General features: G+C 24.5%; 3 protein-coding genes across 7 annotated transcripts in view; 1 reads left to right on the top strand and 2 right to left on the bottom strand.

The window, feature by feature from the left end:
* Positions 1–2: 2 nt before the first annotated feature.
* On the bottom strand, positions 3–805 carry LOC122508024. 2 transcript variants are annotated; one of them, XM_043621093.1, is made up of 2 exons: positions 688–805; positions 3–613 (listed from the first exon to the last, which is right to left on the bottom strand). In XM_043621093.1, the coding sequence occupies exon 2, from the start codon at positions 603–605 to the stop codon at positions 72–74; it is 534 nt and encodes a 177-aa protein (XP_043477028.1). In that variant the 5' UTR covers positions 606–613; positions 688–805; the 3' UTR covers positions 3–71. The 2 variants fall into 2 exon arrangements, with proteins under 2 accessions (XP_043477028.1, XP_043477029.1); XM_043621094.1 differs by having other exon boundaries at positions 3–627; positions 688–745.
* Positions 806–987: 182 nt separating this feature from the next.
* Positions 988–2,684, top strand: LOC122508023 (39S ribosomal protein L30, mitochondrial). The gene is made up of 4 exons (XM_043621092.1): positions 988–1,146; positions 1,309–1,445; positions 1,626–1,752; positions 2,289–2,684. Exons 2-4 carry the CDS (start codon positions 1,315–1,317, stop codon positions 2,616–2,618), a joined length of 588 nt encoding a protein of 195 aa, XP_043477027.1. The 5' UTR covers positions 988–1,146; positions 1,309–1,314; the 3' UTR covers positions 2,619–2,684.
* A 1,570-nt stretch (positions 2,685–4,254) lies between these two features.
* The window catches only part of LOC122508012, a 65,846-nt gene continuing 50,127 nt past the window's right edge, over positions 4,255–19,973 (bottom strand). The window contains exons 10-17 of one of the 4 annotated variants that reach the window (XM_043621076.1): positions 18,770–19,188; positions 15,466–15,678; positions 14,980–15,333; positions 14,766–14,865; positions 14,245–14,615; positions 10,269–10,490; positions 9,759–10,125; positions 4,255–4,514 (exon numbers count right to left, since the gene is read on the bottom strand). In XM_043621076.1, coding sequence (XP_043477011.1) covers positions 4,266–4,514; positions 9,759–10,125; positions 10,269–10,490; positions 14,245–14,615; positions 14,766–14,865; positions 14,980–15,333; positions 15,466–15,678; positions 18,770–19,188 — 2,295 coding nt within the window. In that variant the 3' untranslated portion in view covers positions 4,255–4,265. Of the gene's footprint in view, positions 4,515–9,758; positions 10,144–10,268; positions 10,491–14,244; positions 14,616–14,765; positions 14,866–14,979; positions 15,334–15,465; positions 15,679–18,769; positions 19,189–19,973 lie in introns of those variants that run through there. The other 3 variants (XM_043621077.1, XM_043621079.1, XM_043621078.1) reach the window with 3 other exon arrangements.

Genomic DNA, 19,973 nt, shown 5'->3' with positions numbered 1-19,973 from the left:
AATTCCAATTTCTAAATTGTTTTTATTCATTTATGAATAATTTTCCAAATATTATAATTTAGTTTCGAAAATTAACTTGTTTTTCTCGAATAATCTTTTGTCGGCTTTTTCTTAATACTCAAAGTACTGAGATATGTGAGTACTTCCTTTTCACTTTTACACATGACAAATTCAATTGCCTTCAACATTTCCTTATCGAATACATCAAATGTTTGAGGCGAAATATTATTCGGTGGATGTCCTAATGTTAAACGATGTAAAAGTCCATAAATTGTGTCAAATTCAATGCCATTTGATTCATCGGATTCTGGATGATTTTCAAATAATTGAATAAATAATAGTGCACGTGAAATCAATGAATCGTCCTCGGGTTGAAAGAATGAATACAACCAAAAATCGAGTGGGTCCAGTGAACCTGGTTTTAATGTTTTTGACAGCGCTAGATATTTATTTATTTTTGCCTTTATTCCCAATGATGATTTATTTGGAAATTCTAGAGCTATTCTATCGTAATTTGTATGACCATGGTATTTCATTAATTCTAAAAGCTTTTTCTTTTCGTCTATTGTCCATCCCCTTCCCGTTGCATCTTCTTTTGAACTCATAATTACAGCTGTAAAATGTACCCTTTTAGTTAAATTAGAGATTTTTTTTTATGAAAATAAGAAGAAAGGGAGATAAACTTACTTTTTTCTTTTTCCTTCTGTCACAACTTTTTTTTTTGGTTATGTTGTTGTTTTGTTTCTCCTCCCTCGCTTCGAGAGGACTTCGAGATAAATCGACTAACAGCAATCGATCAACTAATCGATTATTTTGAATTTTAAAAATCTTTTTTGTAAAATTATTGTTTTATACAATAATATTACTTTTATTATTATTAATTATTAGAAAATAAATAGTAAGAACCGAATATGAAATAAAATATAGACAAATTTTAACAAAAGTTTAAAATAAATTAAATTACAGTTCATTTCCGGTTTCTACGGTTTACGCATGCGCGTACTGACCACAACAATGTGCCGAACATAACCTCTAAATTGGTAATAACGTGAAAAAGAAATTGTCAAAAAGTGGGCAAAAAGTTAAGTGAATATTAGATAATTAATATAAAGAGGAATTTTAATCAGCTCTCGTTGAAGTTTAGCAGTAAGTTACATAAAATTACCTAAAAATTTATTATTTTACTATCCTTTCTGTTAAAGGGTATTATTCTTTTTTTACAAAATTGAATAAACTGTCATCGTTGAAAAAACTATTATTTATTTTGATAATCTCAGTGAATTATTAATCGTTTTATTGTTAATTCAGAATAAAATGGATAAACTGTATAAAGCGTATAAACATTCGTATAAAGTTACGAGAAGGGGAAAGTATCTTTCGAAAGGTGTTAAAAAACTCTGGCAAAATGATGTTGTAAATTACAACGGTGTTTATCAATATCCACGGTAAGATAATTACGTATTTTCTAATTGTTATCATTGAAACTGAATTTATATTACTTTTATAACTATCCTTAACTTTAATTAAAATTATTTTTTCTTCGAACTTAGATAGTTTTATAGTATAAAAATTTACCATTAATGGAAATTATTAATTCATGTATTTACTATTTGGTTTTTTTCCAGTAAACTCGATCATCAAGATCCTCCAATTAAACCATCTAAATTACTTATGGTGGAACAAGTAAAATCCTTAAGCGGATCACCGTATTGGGACAAAGAAATTATGAGTCACTTGAAATTTGACGACTTTGTAAGAATAATAATTAAATTATAATTAAACAGGGTGGACACATGTCAGTAAAGTCGGGAAAAAAAATTTTTTGTCCGTAAAGTCAGGGAAATGATAGAAAGAAAAATTTTTTTGTCACGGAAATTAAGAAAATTGAGACTTTTTTCGATTTATTTTTAAATATTGCGATTTTTTCGACTTTTCTTCCAAATATTGCAACGAAATACCACATTTTTTTGTTTTTTTAAATTTTATACAAAAATTCTTTTAAAAAATTCAATTATTTGCGAAAAATTACATGAAAATAATTTTAAAATGAATTCTTAGAATTATTTTATCATTTCTTTTTTGAATATTTTTAATTTTAAAATTAATTTATTGGATTCGTAAAATTTAATATTGTAAACAAATGGATTTGGAAATTCTCAAAGAACTTTTTCGAAAATTATTAAAAATTAATGTAGATAATCGGTTTTTTAAAGTACTTTCACTGGTTTGAGCCCTGAATTTTTATATGATTCTTTAAATATTTATATGAATTCTATTTTTTTTCGCAGTATGATGCAAAGTTAGCGATTGTTAAAAATACACCACAAATTTGTGAGTCTTTAATGAAGGTTAAACATTTAATTAAAATAACGCCTATTGATTTACCCGAAGAATTACCAAAGGATCTTTTAACAAATAAGGACACTTACCTGCACGAGAGTGGAAAACTTATGATTTTCCCGCGAGTCGATCAGAAACGTTTAGATGCTCTTGACGGGTTTAAGAAAAACGTCAAGAAATTCGATGGCAACACAATGAGAAAATATTTACGACACAAATGGATGAATCCAATCGATTCTAACGGTTCTGTTTATAATAATGTCAATAAAGGTGATTAAGGTGAAAAGAAATTATTTGTAAATTTTAAATTTCGTTTTTTTGTTAATAAAAAAAAATTATCTAAATTTTTTCTATTTAATAATTAATACTATATTATTATTATTCCTACTATTAAAAGTTCTTTAATTAAATTTTTTCTTTAATTTCAAGTTAATTTCTTAATTTTGTTTCTAATTTGATGTTTTATTTTCTTATTCATAATATTTGAAAAAGTTTTCCGTTTTTAAAGGGAGAAAATTGTCAAAAAAAGGTGAGTGAATAAAAGAACGAATGAAGAACAGTTTGAACAAATAATGTAATTTATTCATATTTTTCAGTTTCGGACCACTTTTACATAACTACGAATAATAAGATTTTTAAAATGTATTAATGAGTTCCTTAAATCATTGAATGGGTTCAATTTTTCAAGTGGAAGATGAAGTGCCGCTTTGGATCAGTCGTGCGGACCTATTTTATTTATAAGAAACGTTTAAAGTGAATTAACAAGTAATTGCACTTGGAAAATTTTATTTTTCCATAAAGGTGTTTTTTCTTTCTTAAATTGATATTTTAATAGCAAGAGAAACAAGCTCGAAGAATAATTTTTTGTTTTGTTTGAAAAGATGTTATTTTTTCTGTTTTTTTTTACTAGGCCGCTTTGCAGCTTTGTACGGAGACTGCAGAAGAACCGAACGATCAATGTACAAATGTGCGACGAGCACTGGACAATGTGTGATAATTTTGATCGGAACATCATTTTTGAGACTAAATCGTCATTGGACGAATTTACAACAATGCGGTTTTAATTTTTTTTTCATCATCATTACAATAATTTCGTATAACAATTTTTTGACATTTTTTCTTTCAGAAAAAGTACATTTTGAAAATGGGAAAATGTCAAAAATCGAAACGCTGTGAAAGGCTAAAGAAGAGTCTAGATCCAGGTTACTAGACTATCTTCCGCTATTGGCACTCTACGCTCTAGAAAGAACGATCCTGGAGTTTAAAATGTAGAGAAAAGGAGGGAATTGTGAGGAAAATTTTTTCTTTTTCTTTCACGCGGAACTTGATCTTCTACGATTGCGAAGTCTCCAAAATCTTCTGTCCCTGGACGTATGATGGATGGAAATAGTATTCGGCCCTTTTGATCCTTTATCCGTTGCGTACATTCGCAATAATCTATTGGCACGTTCCTCTTGCGCTTTGTCGCAGGTTTTACCGCTCAAGAAACTTAATAATTTAACACTTCGTCGACGGATACGTAAGCTTTTTAAAAATGTCGATCCAGACTTATCTTCTTTATCTTCTGAATCACCGTCGGATTTTTTTTTATCACAATCAACATTAAATCGTAATTGTTTTTCTAGACTCGGCCCTGGGATTGGATCCGATTGGCTCTCGCGAATACGTTCACGAGCAACTTCAATGGAATTTTTGTCGAATGTTTCCTCGGCACGTTTCGCCACCATTTCCAATTCGCGTAGACGTTCGATTTCATTGGTGCGTCTCGATGTGATTGCATCTTCATCGACGTCGGAGAGCTTTCGATGGAGATCGAGAATTTTACGACGAAACTCCTCGTCCTCTTGTGTGAGTCGAGCGAAATTACGACCTCGCTCTTCAATTGTTGAATCGACAATTTGTGAGGTCGCCTTTGGAAACCTCTGTCACCACCATCCAACTTGATGCTTATCGCTGCCCGATGAATCCTCCTCTTCGGGCAATGGTTCAAGTCGTCTTCGGCCCAGGTAACCCTTTATCGAGCCTAGACTCGCACTTCCGAGAAGTTGATCTATACTCAATTCGGGCAGGAGGCAATCCTCGCTGTCCAATTCGTCGGCGTCGTCGTCGTCATCGTCGTTCGACATGCCGAAATTATCTTCACCGAAGGCACCAGAAGAATTGTTGGTCGGCGGCTATGGAAGTCAGGCACAGCTCGGGCTAGTGATTCTTGGCAAACAGAGGGCAAGCATGATCATGCAGATGCGTGCGAAGCTTATTGCAGGCTTCACAGTCTATCAACTTCCTTCAAGTGCCCGACAAACAATCGGAATAAAAGTTAGTCTCCTACATGTCATAATTTCGTATTTTTTTTATTTAAAGTTTGATCAATTTTACAGGGTGTCTACTAACCGGAAAAATCGGGAATAAGCCAGGAATTTTATGCCAAACCGAGAATTTTTTCACCAAATTAAAAAAATTTTATTATTTTTATTTCTTTTTAAAAAATAGCTTTTTATTTCAATTTTTATAGATATTTATACTGTTCTCTAAAAAATTAGTTAAAAATAATTAATTTGATAGTAAAAAATCAGTCACTGATTTCAAAAAATTTAAAGTAACTCGTCAAAAGAATTTAATTATTCATAAAAACTCTAATAAACATTTTAGAAGCCATTTGTAGATTTATTTATGTTCGAAATCAAATACATTATTTTAAATTTGATGAGAAAAAAAACCGGTAAAAATGAAGACAAAGCCGGGAAATAACCATAGAAATTTTGTTGAACGAAAATAGTAGACACTCTGATTTTAGATTTAGTGGAAACGTAGAGAATTTAAGTTTCAATCGATTAAACAATTCAATGTTTATTTAAATAAAAATTACTATTTTCTGTCAATAAGAAATAATCGAAACAATTCAGGCCTTACATAAGCTAAAATTTAACAAATAAAACACATTTATTGACAAAATTTTAATTTTTATTCTTTTAAATTGTTGGAAATTAAATTCTTTACCCTTCCACTGAAAACGAAATGAACAAATTAATTCATTACAGAATATAAACGTTTGTTTAATTAAATTTTAGATTCGAAAGTATAGTAACAGGGTTGCCACAGGTCAGGGAATTCAGGGAATGGTCAGAAAAAGAAGAATTGGTCAGGAATTTTATTAACATTTCAGGATTTTTATTAACATACTGGAAAAAATTGAATTTTGAAGAAGTTACAAATAATTGCAGAAATTCAATTATTTTCAAATGTAATAAAATTTTTTCCAGAAATTCAATTATGATCAAAAATTTAAAAAAATTCTCGTCGAAATTTCAATTATTTTTAAAAATAATAAAATTCTTCTCGAAAGAATATTATTTTCAAAAATTTTCCTTAAAATGATTTGTCAATGATTTTCAATATCTACTATTTTAATAAAATTTTCCAAAAGAATTCAATTATTTAAAAAAAATGGAATACATTTTTTTTGCAAGAATTCAATTACATTTCACAAATATTGAAATTCTTCGCAAGAATTCAACTATGTATTTATAATTTTTTTTAAAAATATCTTCGCAATAATTCAATTAATTGCATAGATAATAAAATTTTTTACAGAGAGATTCAATTATTTTCACAAATAATGAAACTCATCGCAGAAATTCAATTATTTTTAATACAATTATACATACATATTTATTTATTTTTGTATTTGAATAATTTAATTTACGTGAAATTTTCTGATAAAAATTGATTTAAAAATTAATTTCAGTTAAAGTTTTACTTAGTAATTGAATATTAAAAGCATTATAGCCTGAATTTTTAGAATTAATTGAATTTTGAAGAGATTTTTAATTAAAATCTTTAGAAATTTGAATTTTTCATACTTTTCACTAATAATTCTGTAGAATTAATTTTTTCTGAAAAAGTTTAATTGAATTTTATTTAAAAATTATTTGAAGTTTTTTTTTCCAAATATTTAATTGAAGAATTTCCGAATAATCTTGATTTCATAAAATTGAATATGTAAACAAATCGATTTGACAATGTTCATAAAACTTTTGCAAAAAGTATTAAAAATAATTGATAATTGAATTCTTTTGAGAAATGTTATTAAAATAGTAGATTTTTGAAAATATTAAAATTTTAGCGAAGAATTTCGTTATTTGTGAAATGTAATTAAATTCATGCAAAATAATTTTAAAAATAATTACATTTTTCGAGGAATTTATTTAAAATTGTATTAAAAATAAATTAATTTTTGCAAAGAATTTTATTATTTAGGAGAATAATTGAATTCTAGCAACGAATTTTTATTAGATTTTTTTTAAATAATTGAAATCCTGTGAAGAATTTTATTTTATTAAAATATTTAAATAATTTAATTTTTTTTTGAAAAATTTTATGGAAATTTAAATTATTATAAAACATGAAGATATTAATCACACCGAGTCAGGGAAAAACAAAATTAAATTTTTGTGGCAACCCTGAGTAATTTACAATTACAACATTAAAAATTTGATAAAAAAAAATTATCTCCATTATTTTTTGAGGAGAAAAAAAAACAATGCTGTGAAGCCTGTTTAATGACTAATTTTTTTTTTTGTAAAATTACTTTCATTGAAGGTACAGGCTGTTGTGCTCTTCGATTGTCTGAAACGTGCACTAATTTTTAATTTTAATGGAAAAGAAATTTTAAAACTCTGAAAATTTGTTGACAGAATAAATTATATAAATACGATAAATTCGCGCTGCTCCCAAGGAAATTATAAGCAAAAAATTTGAGATTATGTTTATATTTTTTAGAGAAAAAATAAACTTATTCGAGTCATGTGGTAAAAATACAAAGAGAATCAATTTACTATTAAAAATTAATCTCTTCATTAAACCTAAAATATTCAATAAAAAATGCTTTCAAATTTTCGTAATATTAAAAACGATCTTTTACTTTAATTATAAAAGATCTTTAAAAATTAAAATATTTTTAATCAAGATAAATCTAACATCCCTTTCTTGGAAGCGCGTCACATTTATGTTTTATTCTTTTCACTAAAAGATCAATTTCAAAATAAGAAAAATTTTAAACATCTTAAAAAATTCAAAATTACTCGTTTTTTTATCAAAAAGAAATCTATTGAACATAAATAATTATATTGATTAACAAAATAACAGAATTTAAAAATTTGGTTTTTAGATATTGAGTGACTGAATATTTGACTTGAATTAATATTTATTAATGATTATGTACAAAATGGTATTCGTTAAGTTTCACATGCTTGAAAAAAAAATTCATAATTAATAAAAAAGCAGAAGCAATTCTTTTTTACATGTACAATATTTTGCAAGTAAATTTGATTAAAAAAAAAGCTAATCGAGTTTTGCCGAATTTGTACAACTAAAAACTAAAAATACATTTTCTTACATAAATTATAGTAAAAATTGTAACTTTAATAAACTTTTAATTTTAAATCTTTTAATCTTTTAATTAAATTCGTTAGAAAAATTTTATAACGAATTAAAAGTAAAATTGAATTCTTTAGTGGAATTTTCTTGAAAATAATTCAATTTTTGCAAAGATTTTACTATTTAAAAAAATAATTGAATTGTTTCGAAGGATTTATTAAAATGTTAAAAAATAATTAAATTTTTTCGAAGAATTTATTAAAATGTTAGAAAATAATTGAATTTTTTTTTAAAAATATTATTAAAAATTAAAAAAAAATGGAATTCTTTCATAAAATGTTATTAAAATTGTTTTGAATATAATTGAATTTTTGCAAAAAATTTTTGCTATTTATAAATATAATTGAATTGTTTTGTGGAATTTTCTTGAAAATAATAAAATTTCTTTAAAGATTTTACTATTTAAAAAAATAATTGAATTCTTTAGTGAAATTTTTTTGAAAATAATTGAATTTTTGAAAAGATTTTACAATTTTGAAAAATAATTGAATTCTTTAGTGAAATTTTTTTGAAAATAATTGAATTTTTGCAAAGAATTTTACTATTTAGAAAAATAATTGATTTTTTTCCAAGAATTTATTAAAATGTTAGAAAATAATTGAATTTTTTCGAAAAATATTATTAAAAATTAAAGAAAAGTGGAATTCTTTCATAAAATGTTATTAAAATTGTTTTGAATATAATTGAAGTTTTGCAAAAAATTTTGCTATTTATAAATATAGTAATTGAATTGTTTCGTGAAATTTGTTTGAAAATAATTAAATTTTTGCAAAGTTTTTTATCGAATAAAGAAAAAATTGAATTCTTTATTGAATTTTTTTTTGAAAATAATTTAATTTTTGCAAAAATTTTATTATTTAAAAAAAATTGAATTGTTTCGAAGGATTCATTAAAATTTTTGAAAATAATTGGATTTTTGAAAAGATTTTATTATTTAAAAAAAAATTGAATTTTTTCGAAGGATTTATTGAAATTTTAAAAAATAATTGTATTTTTTCGAAAAATATTATTACAAATTAAAAAATAATTGAATTCTTTCATGAAATTTTAAAAAATAATTGTATTTTTTCGAAAAATATTATTACAAATTAAAAAATAATTGAATTCTTTCATGAAATTTTATTAAAATTGTATTAAAAATAATTGAATTTTTGCAAAGAATTTTATTATTAAAAAAAATTGAATTGTTTCGAAGGATTCATTAAAATGTTAAAAAATAATTGAATTTTTGCAAAAAATTTCGCTATTTATAAAAATATAATTGAATTGTCTCGTAAATTTTTTTTTTTAAATTGAATTTTTCTTTATATCGAATAAAGAAAAAATTGGATTCTTTAGTGAAATTTTTTTTTGAAAATAATTGAATTTTTGCAAAAATTTTACTATTTAAAAAAAATTGAATTGTTTCGAAGGATTCATTGAAATAAAAAAAATAATTGTATTTATTCGTGAAATGTTATTAAAATTTTGTTCGAAAATAATTGAATTTTTGCAAAAAAATTTACTATTTATAAAAATAATTGAATTCTTACGAATAATGTTATTATTCATGTGAATAATTAAATTCTTACTAAGGATTTTATAAAAAATTTTTGAAATTAATAAACAAGAATTATTAATTAGTAAATTAGTTAATAATTGCATTTTTTTTTAAATTTGAGTTTGAAATTATTCAAAAATTCATATTTGAAAATAAAAAGTTTTTTAATTTGCATAATAATAATAATAAATTTGAATATCACGTTTCTAGCGTAACATTTTCTGGTTAAATTATGAAGAACATAATTTTTATTTCTATTAGTAAATCTTAATCCTGTCAGTAATTAATTAATATGTAAAAATATATTTTTAGGGTGAAAATCAACTGTGAAGAAGCTTCTTGCAAAAGAAAAGCAAAAGCTAATTTTAGAGAATAAAAAAGTGAAATTGTGAAAAAAGAAAAAGAGAAAAAACGAAGACTGCGCCAGTAATTCAGCCCGTACCTTCGAGAATTGTCGAATCTGGTACGATGGATCTCTTACCGGACTAGCAGTAAAACTTTCATCATCAGGACCGCCAGAGGTTGGTGTTCCCCAAATATCATCACCCGATGTGCCACCGGAAGTGGTGCCTTCCTCATCGTTACCCTCCAATGAAAATTCCGTTCTCTCTGGCGGTAATGGCGGTTGTAAAAATTGATCGCCAAAATGTTCCAGTAACGTCATTTTACTGACAACATAATTACTCGCTTTCACTGTCCACGCCTTAAAGCCCGTTGGCGATTCCTGCTCCTGTGATTCCTCCTCAGTTGGCTCTTCAATTTCATCATCCTGATCTAAACTGCTCAATGTTCCAAATCTCCGTAAGGCTCTTTAAAAAAAAGAAATACTATTCTGAAATAATTGAAGTTGAATTATTCCGTGATACTCAGAAATGATTTTATTCTACATTCTACACATGCAAGAGTTTTAAGAGGGGGGGTGCATTTTTATTTTTAGATTGTTCAAAAAAACCTGTAAGGTGGTTCTCCATCGACATCGAGATCGTCCTCACTACCTTCCTCGGTGTTCCCATCGGCCGATGCACTCGCTGGACTGTCACGTCCTTGACTGTCGGTCAAACCATTTCGCAATTTGTGCCTCGTACAAATGTCCGGAGTTGGTGGCAGTACGGAAATTCTCGGTGGAATCGGTGAAAATGGATCGCGAACTAGCGGAGGTGTCGGACAACCGGATCTAAAGCGATAAATTCTCATTCTAATTCAGTGAGTATTATTAATATTCGCTGATGATATCCGAAATTGAATCTCTACTCTTTATTCGAAAATATCAATAACTTAAAATCTTAGCTTTTTTCATCATTATTTTTTTTCATAAAAAAAAAAAAAATTTTAAATTTCAAAATTTGAATTAAGATTTTTAAAATTACTAATTCAAACTTTTTAAAATTCAATAACTTTTAAGAATATTATTATAAAACATGAAGAAATGGATCACTCCGAGTCGAAGACTCGGAGTAATACATTTCTTCGTGTTTTATAATAATTAAAGGTGACTGAGTGATAAAATCATTATTTTAAATTATAAAAATATTGTTACAGAAACTTCTTCCAAGTTATTTTCATCATTTCAATTCAATTACTATTTTCTAGCATCTTTATCTAAAATTTTTCCTTAAATAAATTATTTTTAATAATTTTTGAAAAAATTTTTCTTTGAGAATTTTCAAATCCGTTTGTTTACAATTCAACTTTACGTGAAATTTAAATTATTCGGAAATTCTTCAATTAAATATTCATTAGAAAATAAAAATTTGAAATAATTTTAAAAAATGTCGATAAAGCTCTTTGAAAAAAATTAGTTTAATAGAATTTTTAATTCAGAAAAATTTAAATTTTCAAAGATTTTAATTTGAAACTTTTACAAGATTCAATTATTTCTAAAAATTGCAATTATTAGTCACTTCTCCAAAATTCGATTATTATCTAAAACTTTAACTGAAATTAATTTTTAAAATCAATTTTTTCTAGAAAATTCTACGAGAATTCAATTATTTAAATATAAACATTGATAATTTATTGAATAATTGAATGTTTCATGAAATTGAATTCTCATAATTAATTTTATCAACAAATTTTTAAATAATTTAATTCTTTTGACGAATTTTAATAACATTTTTAAAAATAAAATTATATTTTTCGAGGAATTCGATTAAAATTGTTTTAAAAATAATTGAAATTCTTCAATGAGTTTTATTATTTATGAATCATTTCTATTTAATAATTATTTTCTACAATTTTTAACTAAAATTCTTCTCTAAATCAACTATTTTTAATAATTTTTGAAATAGTTTTTTAAGTTTCAAATCCGTTTGTTTACAATTCAATTTTACGTGAAATTTAAATTATTCGGAAATTCTTCAATTAAATATTCATTAGAAAATAAAAATTTGCAATAATTTTAAAAAATGTCGATAAAGCTCTTTAAAAAAAATTAGTTCCATAGAATTTTTAATTCAGAAAAATTTAAATTTTCAAAGATTTTAATTTGAAACTTTTACAAAAATCAATTATATCTGAAAATTGTAATTATTAGTAAATTCTCCAAAATTCAATTATTATCTAAAACTTGAACTGAAATTAATTTTTAAACTCAATTTTTACTAGAAAATTTTACGAGAATTCAATTATTGAAATTTAAAAATAAATAATTTATTAAATAATTGAATGTTTCTTAAAATTGAATTCTTATAAAGAATGTTATAAACAAATTTGTAAATAATTGAATTCCTGTGAAATTTATATTTTTTTGGAAAATAATTGAGTGTTCGTGTTGAATATTATCGAAATTTTTGTTTAATAATTAAATTCTTTTAGGAAATTTGATTGAAAAAGCAGAATATTGAAAATTATTTAATTAAGACAAATTTTTGAAAATAATTGAAATTTTGCTATGAATTTTATTAAAATTTTTGAAAATAATTGAATTCTTGTGACGAATACTATTATTTTTGAATAAAATTGAATTTTTTCAAAGAATTTTGCTATTCATTTATGAAGATAATTGAAATTTTGACAATTTTTTTTTAGATTTTTTGAAAATAATTGAATTTTTGCGAAAAATTTTATTAATTTCGAAAATAATTGAATTCTTACGATGAATTTTACAATGAATTTTATAAAAAATTCCTGAATATAATTGAATTTCGGCGAAGAATTTTGCTATTTATAAAGATAATTGAAATGTTGACGAGAATTTTTAAGAAAATTTTTGATAATAATTGAAAATTTGCCATGAATTTTATTAAAGTTTTTGAAAATAATTGATTTTTTATGATGAATACTATTATTTATGAATAAAATTGAATTTTGGCAATTATTATCTGAAATTTTCAGTGAATTTCAGTTTTAAATCAATTTTAATTAGAAAAATTCTTCGAGAATTCAATTATTTAAATACAAACATAGATAATTTATTGAATAATTTAATTCTATATTTATAAAATTAATATTTCTTCAAATTAAATTCTCATAAAGAATTAAATCAATAAATTTCTAAATAATTGAATTCCTGTGAAATTTATATTTTTTTTTTAGAAAATAATTGAATGTTCATGTTGAATATTATTGAAATTTTTGTTTAATAATTAAATTGTTTTGGGAAATGTTATTAAAATAGTAGAATATTGAAAATCATTGAATTCAAAACAATTTTTGAAAATAATTGAAATTTTGCCATGAAGTTTATTTAAATTTTGGAAAATAATTGAATTTCATTACTTTTGAAAATAGTTGAATTTTTGTGATGAATACTATTGTTTACGAATAATATTGATTTTGTCAATTATTATCTAATTATTATCTGAAATTCAGTTTTAAACCAATTTTTATTAGAAAATTCTACGACAATTCAATTATTTAAACACAAAAATAAGAATAATATTTAGATATGAATTTAAATAAATGATATCTTTTGACGAATTTTAATAACATTTTTAAGATTAATTACATTTATCGAGGAATTTTTTGTTTTTGAATTTGTAAATTTTACTAATAAATAGTAATTTTCACAAATTTATCAGTAAAATTTACTAAATCAAAAACAAAGTTTTACTAATAAATTTGTAGACATTACTATTTATTAATAAAATTTGCTAAAATTCAAAAGCAAGAAATACGTTTTTTTATCAAAATGTTTGAAAATAATTGAATTACTATTAATGAGAAGAATTTAATGCCAAATTTTTAAATATTTGATTTTTTTCTAAATTTATGCAACTTCTATTTTAAATAATTGAATTCCTGTGATATTTTTACTTTTTTGAAAAATAATTGAATGTTCGTGTAGAATATTATCAAAATTTTTGTTTATTAATAATTGAAATCTTTTGGGAAATTTTATCAAAATCGTAGAATATTCAAAATCATTGAATCAACAAAAATTTTTGAAAATAATTGAAATTTTGCCATCAATTTTACTAAAATTTTTGAAAATAATTGAATTTTATGACTCTTTTGAAAGTAATTGAATTCTTGTGAATAATACTATTATTTATGAATAAAATTGAATTTTGTCGAAGAATTTTGCTATTTATTCATAAAGATAATTGAAATGTTGACGAAAATTTTTTTTTATATTTTTTTGAAAATAATTGAATTTCTGCGAAGAATTTTATTAATTTTGAAAATAATTGAATTCTTGTGATGAATATTGTTGTTTATGAAAATAATTGAATTTTACAAAAATTTCTGAATATAATATTAAATTTCGGTGAATAATTTTGCTATTTAGAAAGATAATTGAAATGTTGACGAGAATTTTTTTTTTATTAAAATAATTGAATTTCTCATTTTTAGAACACTTGATGAGTTAAATTTCGAGAATTTGTGTTGATTAGATGTTCTATCGGAGTAGAGATTCAAACCGTAATTGTTTGTTTGTTTTTTTTTTTTTTGAAATTTTTCAATTAAGTATATTACTAAAGTATTACTTGTGACATCTCCTACAGATGCTGATGGTCGTCTCGCGAATCTGATAGGATCCATTCTTCTTGGACACATTACTGGACTTGACGGTATTTAAACTTGCACTGGAGGTTGTACTTTGTTGTTCGACATCGGAATTGACAGTAGTAGTTTCTTCAGCAGCGTATTCTAAAGTCCGTTCACAATTTTCCCTCGGAGTTCGAAGAGCCAATTCCTCGGCGGTCCATTCCTCGAGTGAGACTTCCTGATCCGGCGATGGGATTTGGTGTGAATTTTGAACCCACTGAGCCAAGTGATTCGAATCCTTGATAATATCAAGACTGTCCTCAAACTTTTCCTTATCGTCATCGTGATGATGTTGTATTTCTTCATGATACTGGAATTATTTACCAATTAATCAATGGCAATTGTTTACCAATTAACTACTTTCAATTGTTTACCATTTTCAACTAAAATTACACTTTTGGAAACTTTTCAATTTTTAATCTGATTTAATCTTTTTATAGGTCCTACGTTTTATACTGACCTCAAGATTCGTTGCATTCATTGAATTAAAATTATCGTTTAGAGTTTCTTCTGGACTATCTACAAGAGGAGCGTCACCACAGCAAGTGTTGATGTAGATTCTTTAAATAGAAACAATTTCTTGTTAATAGAAATAAATGTGGCGCATTTCAAAGAAAATTGAAGAAAATTGAAAGGGATAGTCGACTTGAATTAAGTAATAATAAAATAGTTACATCTGCCGTTGAAGTAAATTGTGCCAAACGGCCTTTAGTTCCGCAGTTGCAGCTCTGAGGATCAGGACTCTTCTTCTCGGTCGACTGTGCGGACTGCATCCACCGGTGTGAATAGTTTCCAGATGACCGTTTTCACTCTGGGCGAGTGCAATTTGCAATCGAAATTCCGTGGGTCTTTTACGAACATTGAAGCAGGCTTCCGCTATGCTCGAGAGATGAAGAGGCTCCTCCGTAACGAAGAGAACACGATCTCGTGAAACTCGAGCAAACACCAGGATGTCGGTCAAAAGAAGAGCCCACGTCGATTGCAAGGACGCTCGACTTTCCACTTTCGTCAACGCGCCACCAAAGAGCCTAAAAAGTATATAAGTAAAAAATTTACCAAAACAATAATTTTCTATCATAGATTCTTTTTTGATTGTTAGAATAAATTTAATTCGTGTTTTTAGATGCACGCGAGAAGAAAGTAAAAGGGATTTTTCAAACCATTGTCTTCCTGGTGTGGCAAGGCAAAATGGTTTACATCTCGCAAAAACAAGTCTCGATTCCATTTCCTGCAGACTCAACAACGGTTTTCCAGTGTCTCGTGGTGGTTCCATAACTCCTGCGTTCGATGTTGCTTCTCTATAACCCTGCAATAAATCCCTCGCCTGCGGGCAATTTCTCGGGCAAGCGAGTCCCAGCAATCTTGTCATTTCCCTGCAAAAAGGAAAAAAAATATTCGTATTTCACTTGAAAAGGTAAATCAATTTTAAAGTAAATTCAGGATTGACACAAGTCAAGAAAAAGTTAGGGAAATCAGGGAAAAGTCAGGAATTTTTATTAAAATTTTATTAAAAACACTGGAAAAAATTAAATCTTTAGAATTTATAAGAAAATTCTGAATTTTTGTGTCTATATTTGCCTCATAAACTGAAATTACCACAAATTCTAAAAAATCACCTTAAATTTTACTCTATTTCAGACAATAATTTATTTTAAGTAATTTAATTCTATTGAAGAACTGCCATAAAGTTATTACTTATTAAATCATTAAATGAAGTATTTTTTTAAAATTTTAATTTCAATTCTGTTGCAAATTAGTTTCAATTTTTAAAATTTTTAACGCAATAATTTGAAAGAATTCAACTATCGTAATAAATATTAAAAATTTTTCCAGAAATTCAATTATTTTCAAAAATTTTCTTAAAAATTCTCGTCAACATTTCAATTATCTTTCTAAATAGCAAAATTCTTCGCCGAAATTCAATTATATTCAGAAATTTATTATAAAATTCAGTGTAAAATTTAATTATTTTTATAAATATAGTAAAATTCATCATAAGAATTCAATTATTTTCGAAATTAATAAAATTTTTCGCAGAAATTCAATTATTTTCAATAAACCTAAAAAAAAATTGTCAACATTTCAATTATCTTTATAAATGAATAGCAAAATTCTTTGAAAAATTCAATTTTATTCAAAAATAATAATATTCATCACAAGAATTTAATTATTTTCAAAAATTTTAATAAAATTCATTTCAAAATTTCAATTATTTTCAAAAATTTGTCTTAATTCAATGATTTTCAAAATTCTGCTATCTTAATAAAATTTCCCAAAAGAATTAAATTATTAAACAAAAATTTCGATAATATTCAACACGAACATTGAATTATTTTTCAATAAGAATAAAAATTTCAACGGAATTCAATTATTTAAAATAGAATTTGCATTTTCTTTAAAAAAATCAAATGTTTCAAAATTTTTGCATTAAATTCTTCTCAGTAATGAAATTACTTTCATAAATTTAAAAATTCTTTTCAGGGATTTAATTATATTTATAAATAATAAAATCATTCGGAGGAAGTCAATTATTTTCATAAATAACAATATTCATCACAAGAATTCAATTATTTCCGAAATTAATAAAATTTTTCGCAGAAAATCAATTATTAAAAAAAAAAAAAACCAAAAAATAAAATTGTCAACCTCTCAATTATCTATTTTTAAATGAATAGCAAAATTCAATTTTATTTATAAATAATCGTATTCATCACAAGAATTCAATTATTTTCAAAAATTTTAATAAAATTCATTGCAGAATTTCAATTATTTTTAATGCAATTTTAATAGAACTTATCGAAAAATGTATTTATTCTTCAAAATTTTATTAAAATTCGTCAAAAGAATTTAATTATTTTCAAAAATTTTAATTACATTTTTTATAATAATTCAATTATTTTTAATATAGTTTTAATTGAGAATTAAATTACTAATATTACTTCAAAAATGTTTAAAAAAAAAGTGTTTCTTGCTTTTGAATTTTAAAAAATTTTACTAATAAATAGTAACTTCTACATATTTGTTAGTAAAACTTTGCTTTTGAATTAGTAAATTTTACTAATAAATTTGTGAAAATTACTATTTATTAGTAAAATTTACAAATTCAAAACCAAAAAATTCCTCGAAAAATGTAATTATTCTTAAAATTTTATTAAAATTCGTCAAAAGGATTCATTTATTTAAATTTATATTTAAATATTATTTTTATTTTTCTATTTAAATAATTGAATTGTAGAATTTTCTAATAAAAATTGAATTAAAACTGAATTTCAGTTAAAATTTCAAATAATAATTGACAAAATTCAATTGTATTCATAAATAATAATAGTCATCATAAAAATTCAATTATTTTCAAAAGTCATAAAATTCAATTATTTTCCAAAATTTAAAATAAAATTCATGGCAAAATTTCAATTATTTTCAAAAATTTTTCGGAATTCAATGATTTTCAATATTCTGCTATTTTAATAAAATTTCCTAAAAGAACTTAACTATTAAACAAAAATTTCGATAATATTCAACACGAACGTTCAATTATTTTCCAAAAAAATATAAATTTTACAGGAATTCAATTATTTAAAAATTTGTTGATAAAAATTCTTTATGAGAATTCAATTTTGAAGAAACATTCAATTATTCAATAAATTAACAATGTTTGTATTCAAATAATTCAATTCTCGTAGAATTTTCTAATAAAAATTGATTTAAAACTAAATTTCAGTTAAAATTTTAGATAATTGAATTTTGAAGAAGTTACTAATAATTGAAATTTTTAGAAATAATTGAATTTTGTAAAAGTTTCAAATTAAAATCTTTGAAAATTTGAATTTTTCTGAATTAAAAATTCTATGGAACTAATTTTTTCAAAAAGCGTAATCGAAATTTTTTAAAGTTTTTATTTTTTAATTTCCGAATGAAAAATAAAATACAGAATAAAAATTTCCGAATTTCCGAATAATTGAAATTTCACGAAAAATTGAATTGTAAACAACGGATTTAAAAATTCTTGAGCAACTTTTTGAAAAAGAATTAAAAATAATTGATAATTGAATTCTTTTGAGAAATTTTATTAAAATAGTAGATTTTGGAAATATTTAAATTTCAGCGAAGAATTTCATTATTTTTTGTGAAATGTAATTGAATTCTTGCAAAAATTTTTTTAAAAATAATTAAATTTTTCGAGGATTTTATTTAAATTTGTATTAAAAATAATTGAAATCCTGTGAAGAATTTTATTATTCAGGAGAATAATTTCTAATGTATATTTAATTGAAGAATTTCCGAATAATCGAAATTTCACGTAAAATTGAATTGTAAACAAACGTTATTGAATTTTAAAAGGTTTGAATTAGAAATTTTGAAAATCTTAGTTCCCATAGAAAAATAAAGTCAAAGAAGAAAGTCGTAAAAGAAAAAAATTGTCAATGAAAAAAAGAGAAAAATTGTCACCAATAAAAATCTGACCTGTAATGTTCCAGTGGAAGGAGCAAAACACCAGTGAGATCAGGATTTCTCCTCCTGGGAACGGCGGGTTCGGCGACTAATTTTGCAAATGAAGAACTCCTTCTAAGAGCAACTAGGAGGCAACAAGCTCTTTGAAGTCCACTAAGATATCTTCTATATGAGGCTATTATCTTGGGCACTCGTGACAAATAACTTTCAATAGCTGCACCATCATTTTTTATCTCCTCGGAAATTTTGAGCAACTCTTCGAGATTTTGAAAAAGTATCATATGATCAGTTGACGATAAAACTTCCCTCTGCTCAGCCAATGGGGTCAGAAATCTCGTCTGTCCACTCTTCAACGCTGCACAATAACGTGATTCCCTTACTTTCAATTCTTCCTCCGGTGGCGCGTCCGGAGTTAAGCTGGGCAACACCTGCTGAAGAGCCACCAACAAAAACAAAAAGTAATTATCAATTTAGATACTTTTAAATGCGGCTCAATAAAATATTCCAATTTTATTTCTCTATGAAATTTATTTATTGAATTTTCTAATCTACTCATTGTAAATTTTCAACAAAACTATTTCTTCTCAACTGATGAGAATGTAATTACAGTTTTTGAATTTAAGTCCAGATTTTTCATTCTAATGAAAATTAACTATCAAATTTTATTGATTTTATTTTATTTATTTATTTTTTTATTTTATTTATTTCATTTTTTATCGAAAATTTTATTGAGCGTTCGAACCATTGAAAGAAAAACACCAATGTTGATCCAAGTGATTGTCAAGACCTGAAATTTATTAAGAAAACCCTCAAATTGAAAGGAGCTGGAACGAATATAATTTTCGAGTTGCTTTTAACTCGATTTTAACAAAAAAAAAATCAAGTCTTTAGAAGAAAGAGAAACTTTTGGAAAGTTCTATTAAAAATGGCGAGTAATTATTTTGAGAGTCTTCTCAAATTAGTTGAGGACATTCCACACATACAGATTTGCGAAATAAAAATAAATTTTCAAGTGCAAACACACATAACAATAATTTCCTTTCTGTGAGTAGAAAAAGCCGCTCTTCTCTGGAATTTTCATCTCAAAATTTTTGCTTCTTGATTTTATTTTATTTTTTTTGAAATTATCCCATTCGAAAGTTTAAATGATTAAAAAGGATAATATTTTTTTACTGCTAATTTGATAATTTGTTAGCAGTAAAAATTAAATGTTTGA

Source organism: Leptopilina heterotoma, unplaced genomic scaffold (genome assembly GCF_015476425.1).
Source record: "Leptopilina heterotoma isolate Lh14 unplaced genomic scaffold, ASM1547642v1 Lhet_52, whole genome shotgun sequence".
In the NCBI taxonomy this organism is placed as follows: Eukaryota; Metazoa; Arthropoda; class Insecta; order Hymenoptera; family Figitidae; genus Leptopilina; species Leptopilina heterotoma.
Note: the sequence above shows the minus strand (reverse complement) of the source record. Positions and strands in the feature narration are given on the sequence as shown.

Bases quoted from the DNA above. Each gene is read 5' to 3' on its own strand.
- LOC122508024 (XM_043621093.1), bottom strand. From the start codon at position 605: ATGAGTTCAAAAGAAGATGCAACGGGAAGGGGATGGACAATAGACGAA.
- LOC122508023 (XM_043621092.1), top strand. From the start codon at position 1,315: ATGGATAAACTGTATAAAGCGTATAAACATTCGTATAAAGTTACGAGA. The intron at 1,446-1,625 runs GTAAGATAATTA...GTTTTTTTCCAG, and splicing joins GGTGTTTATCAATATCCACG to TAAACTCGATCATCAAGATC. The intron at 1,753-2,288 runs GTAAGAATAATA...TTTTTTTCGCAG, and splicing joins ACTTGAAATTTGACGACTTT to TATGATGCAAAGTTAGCGAT.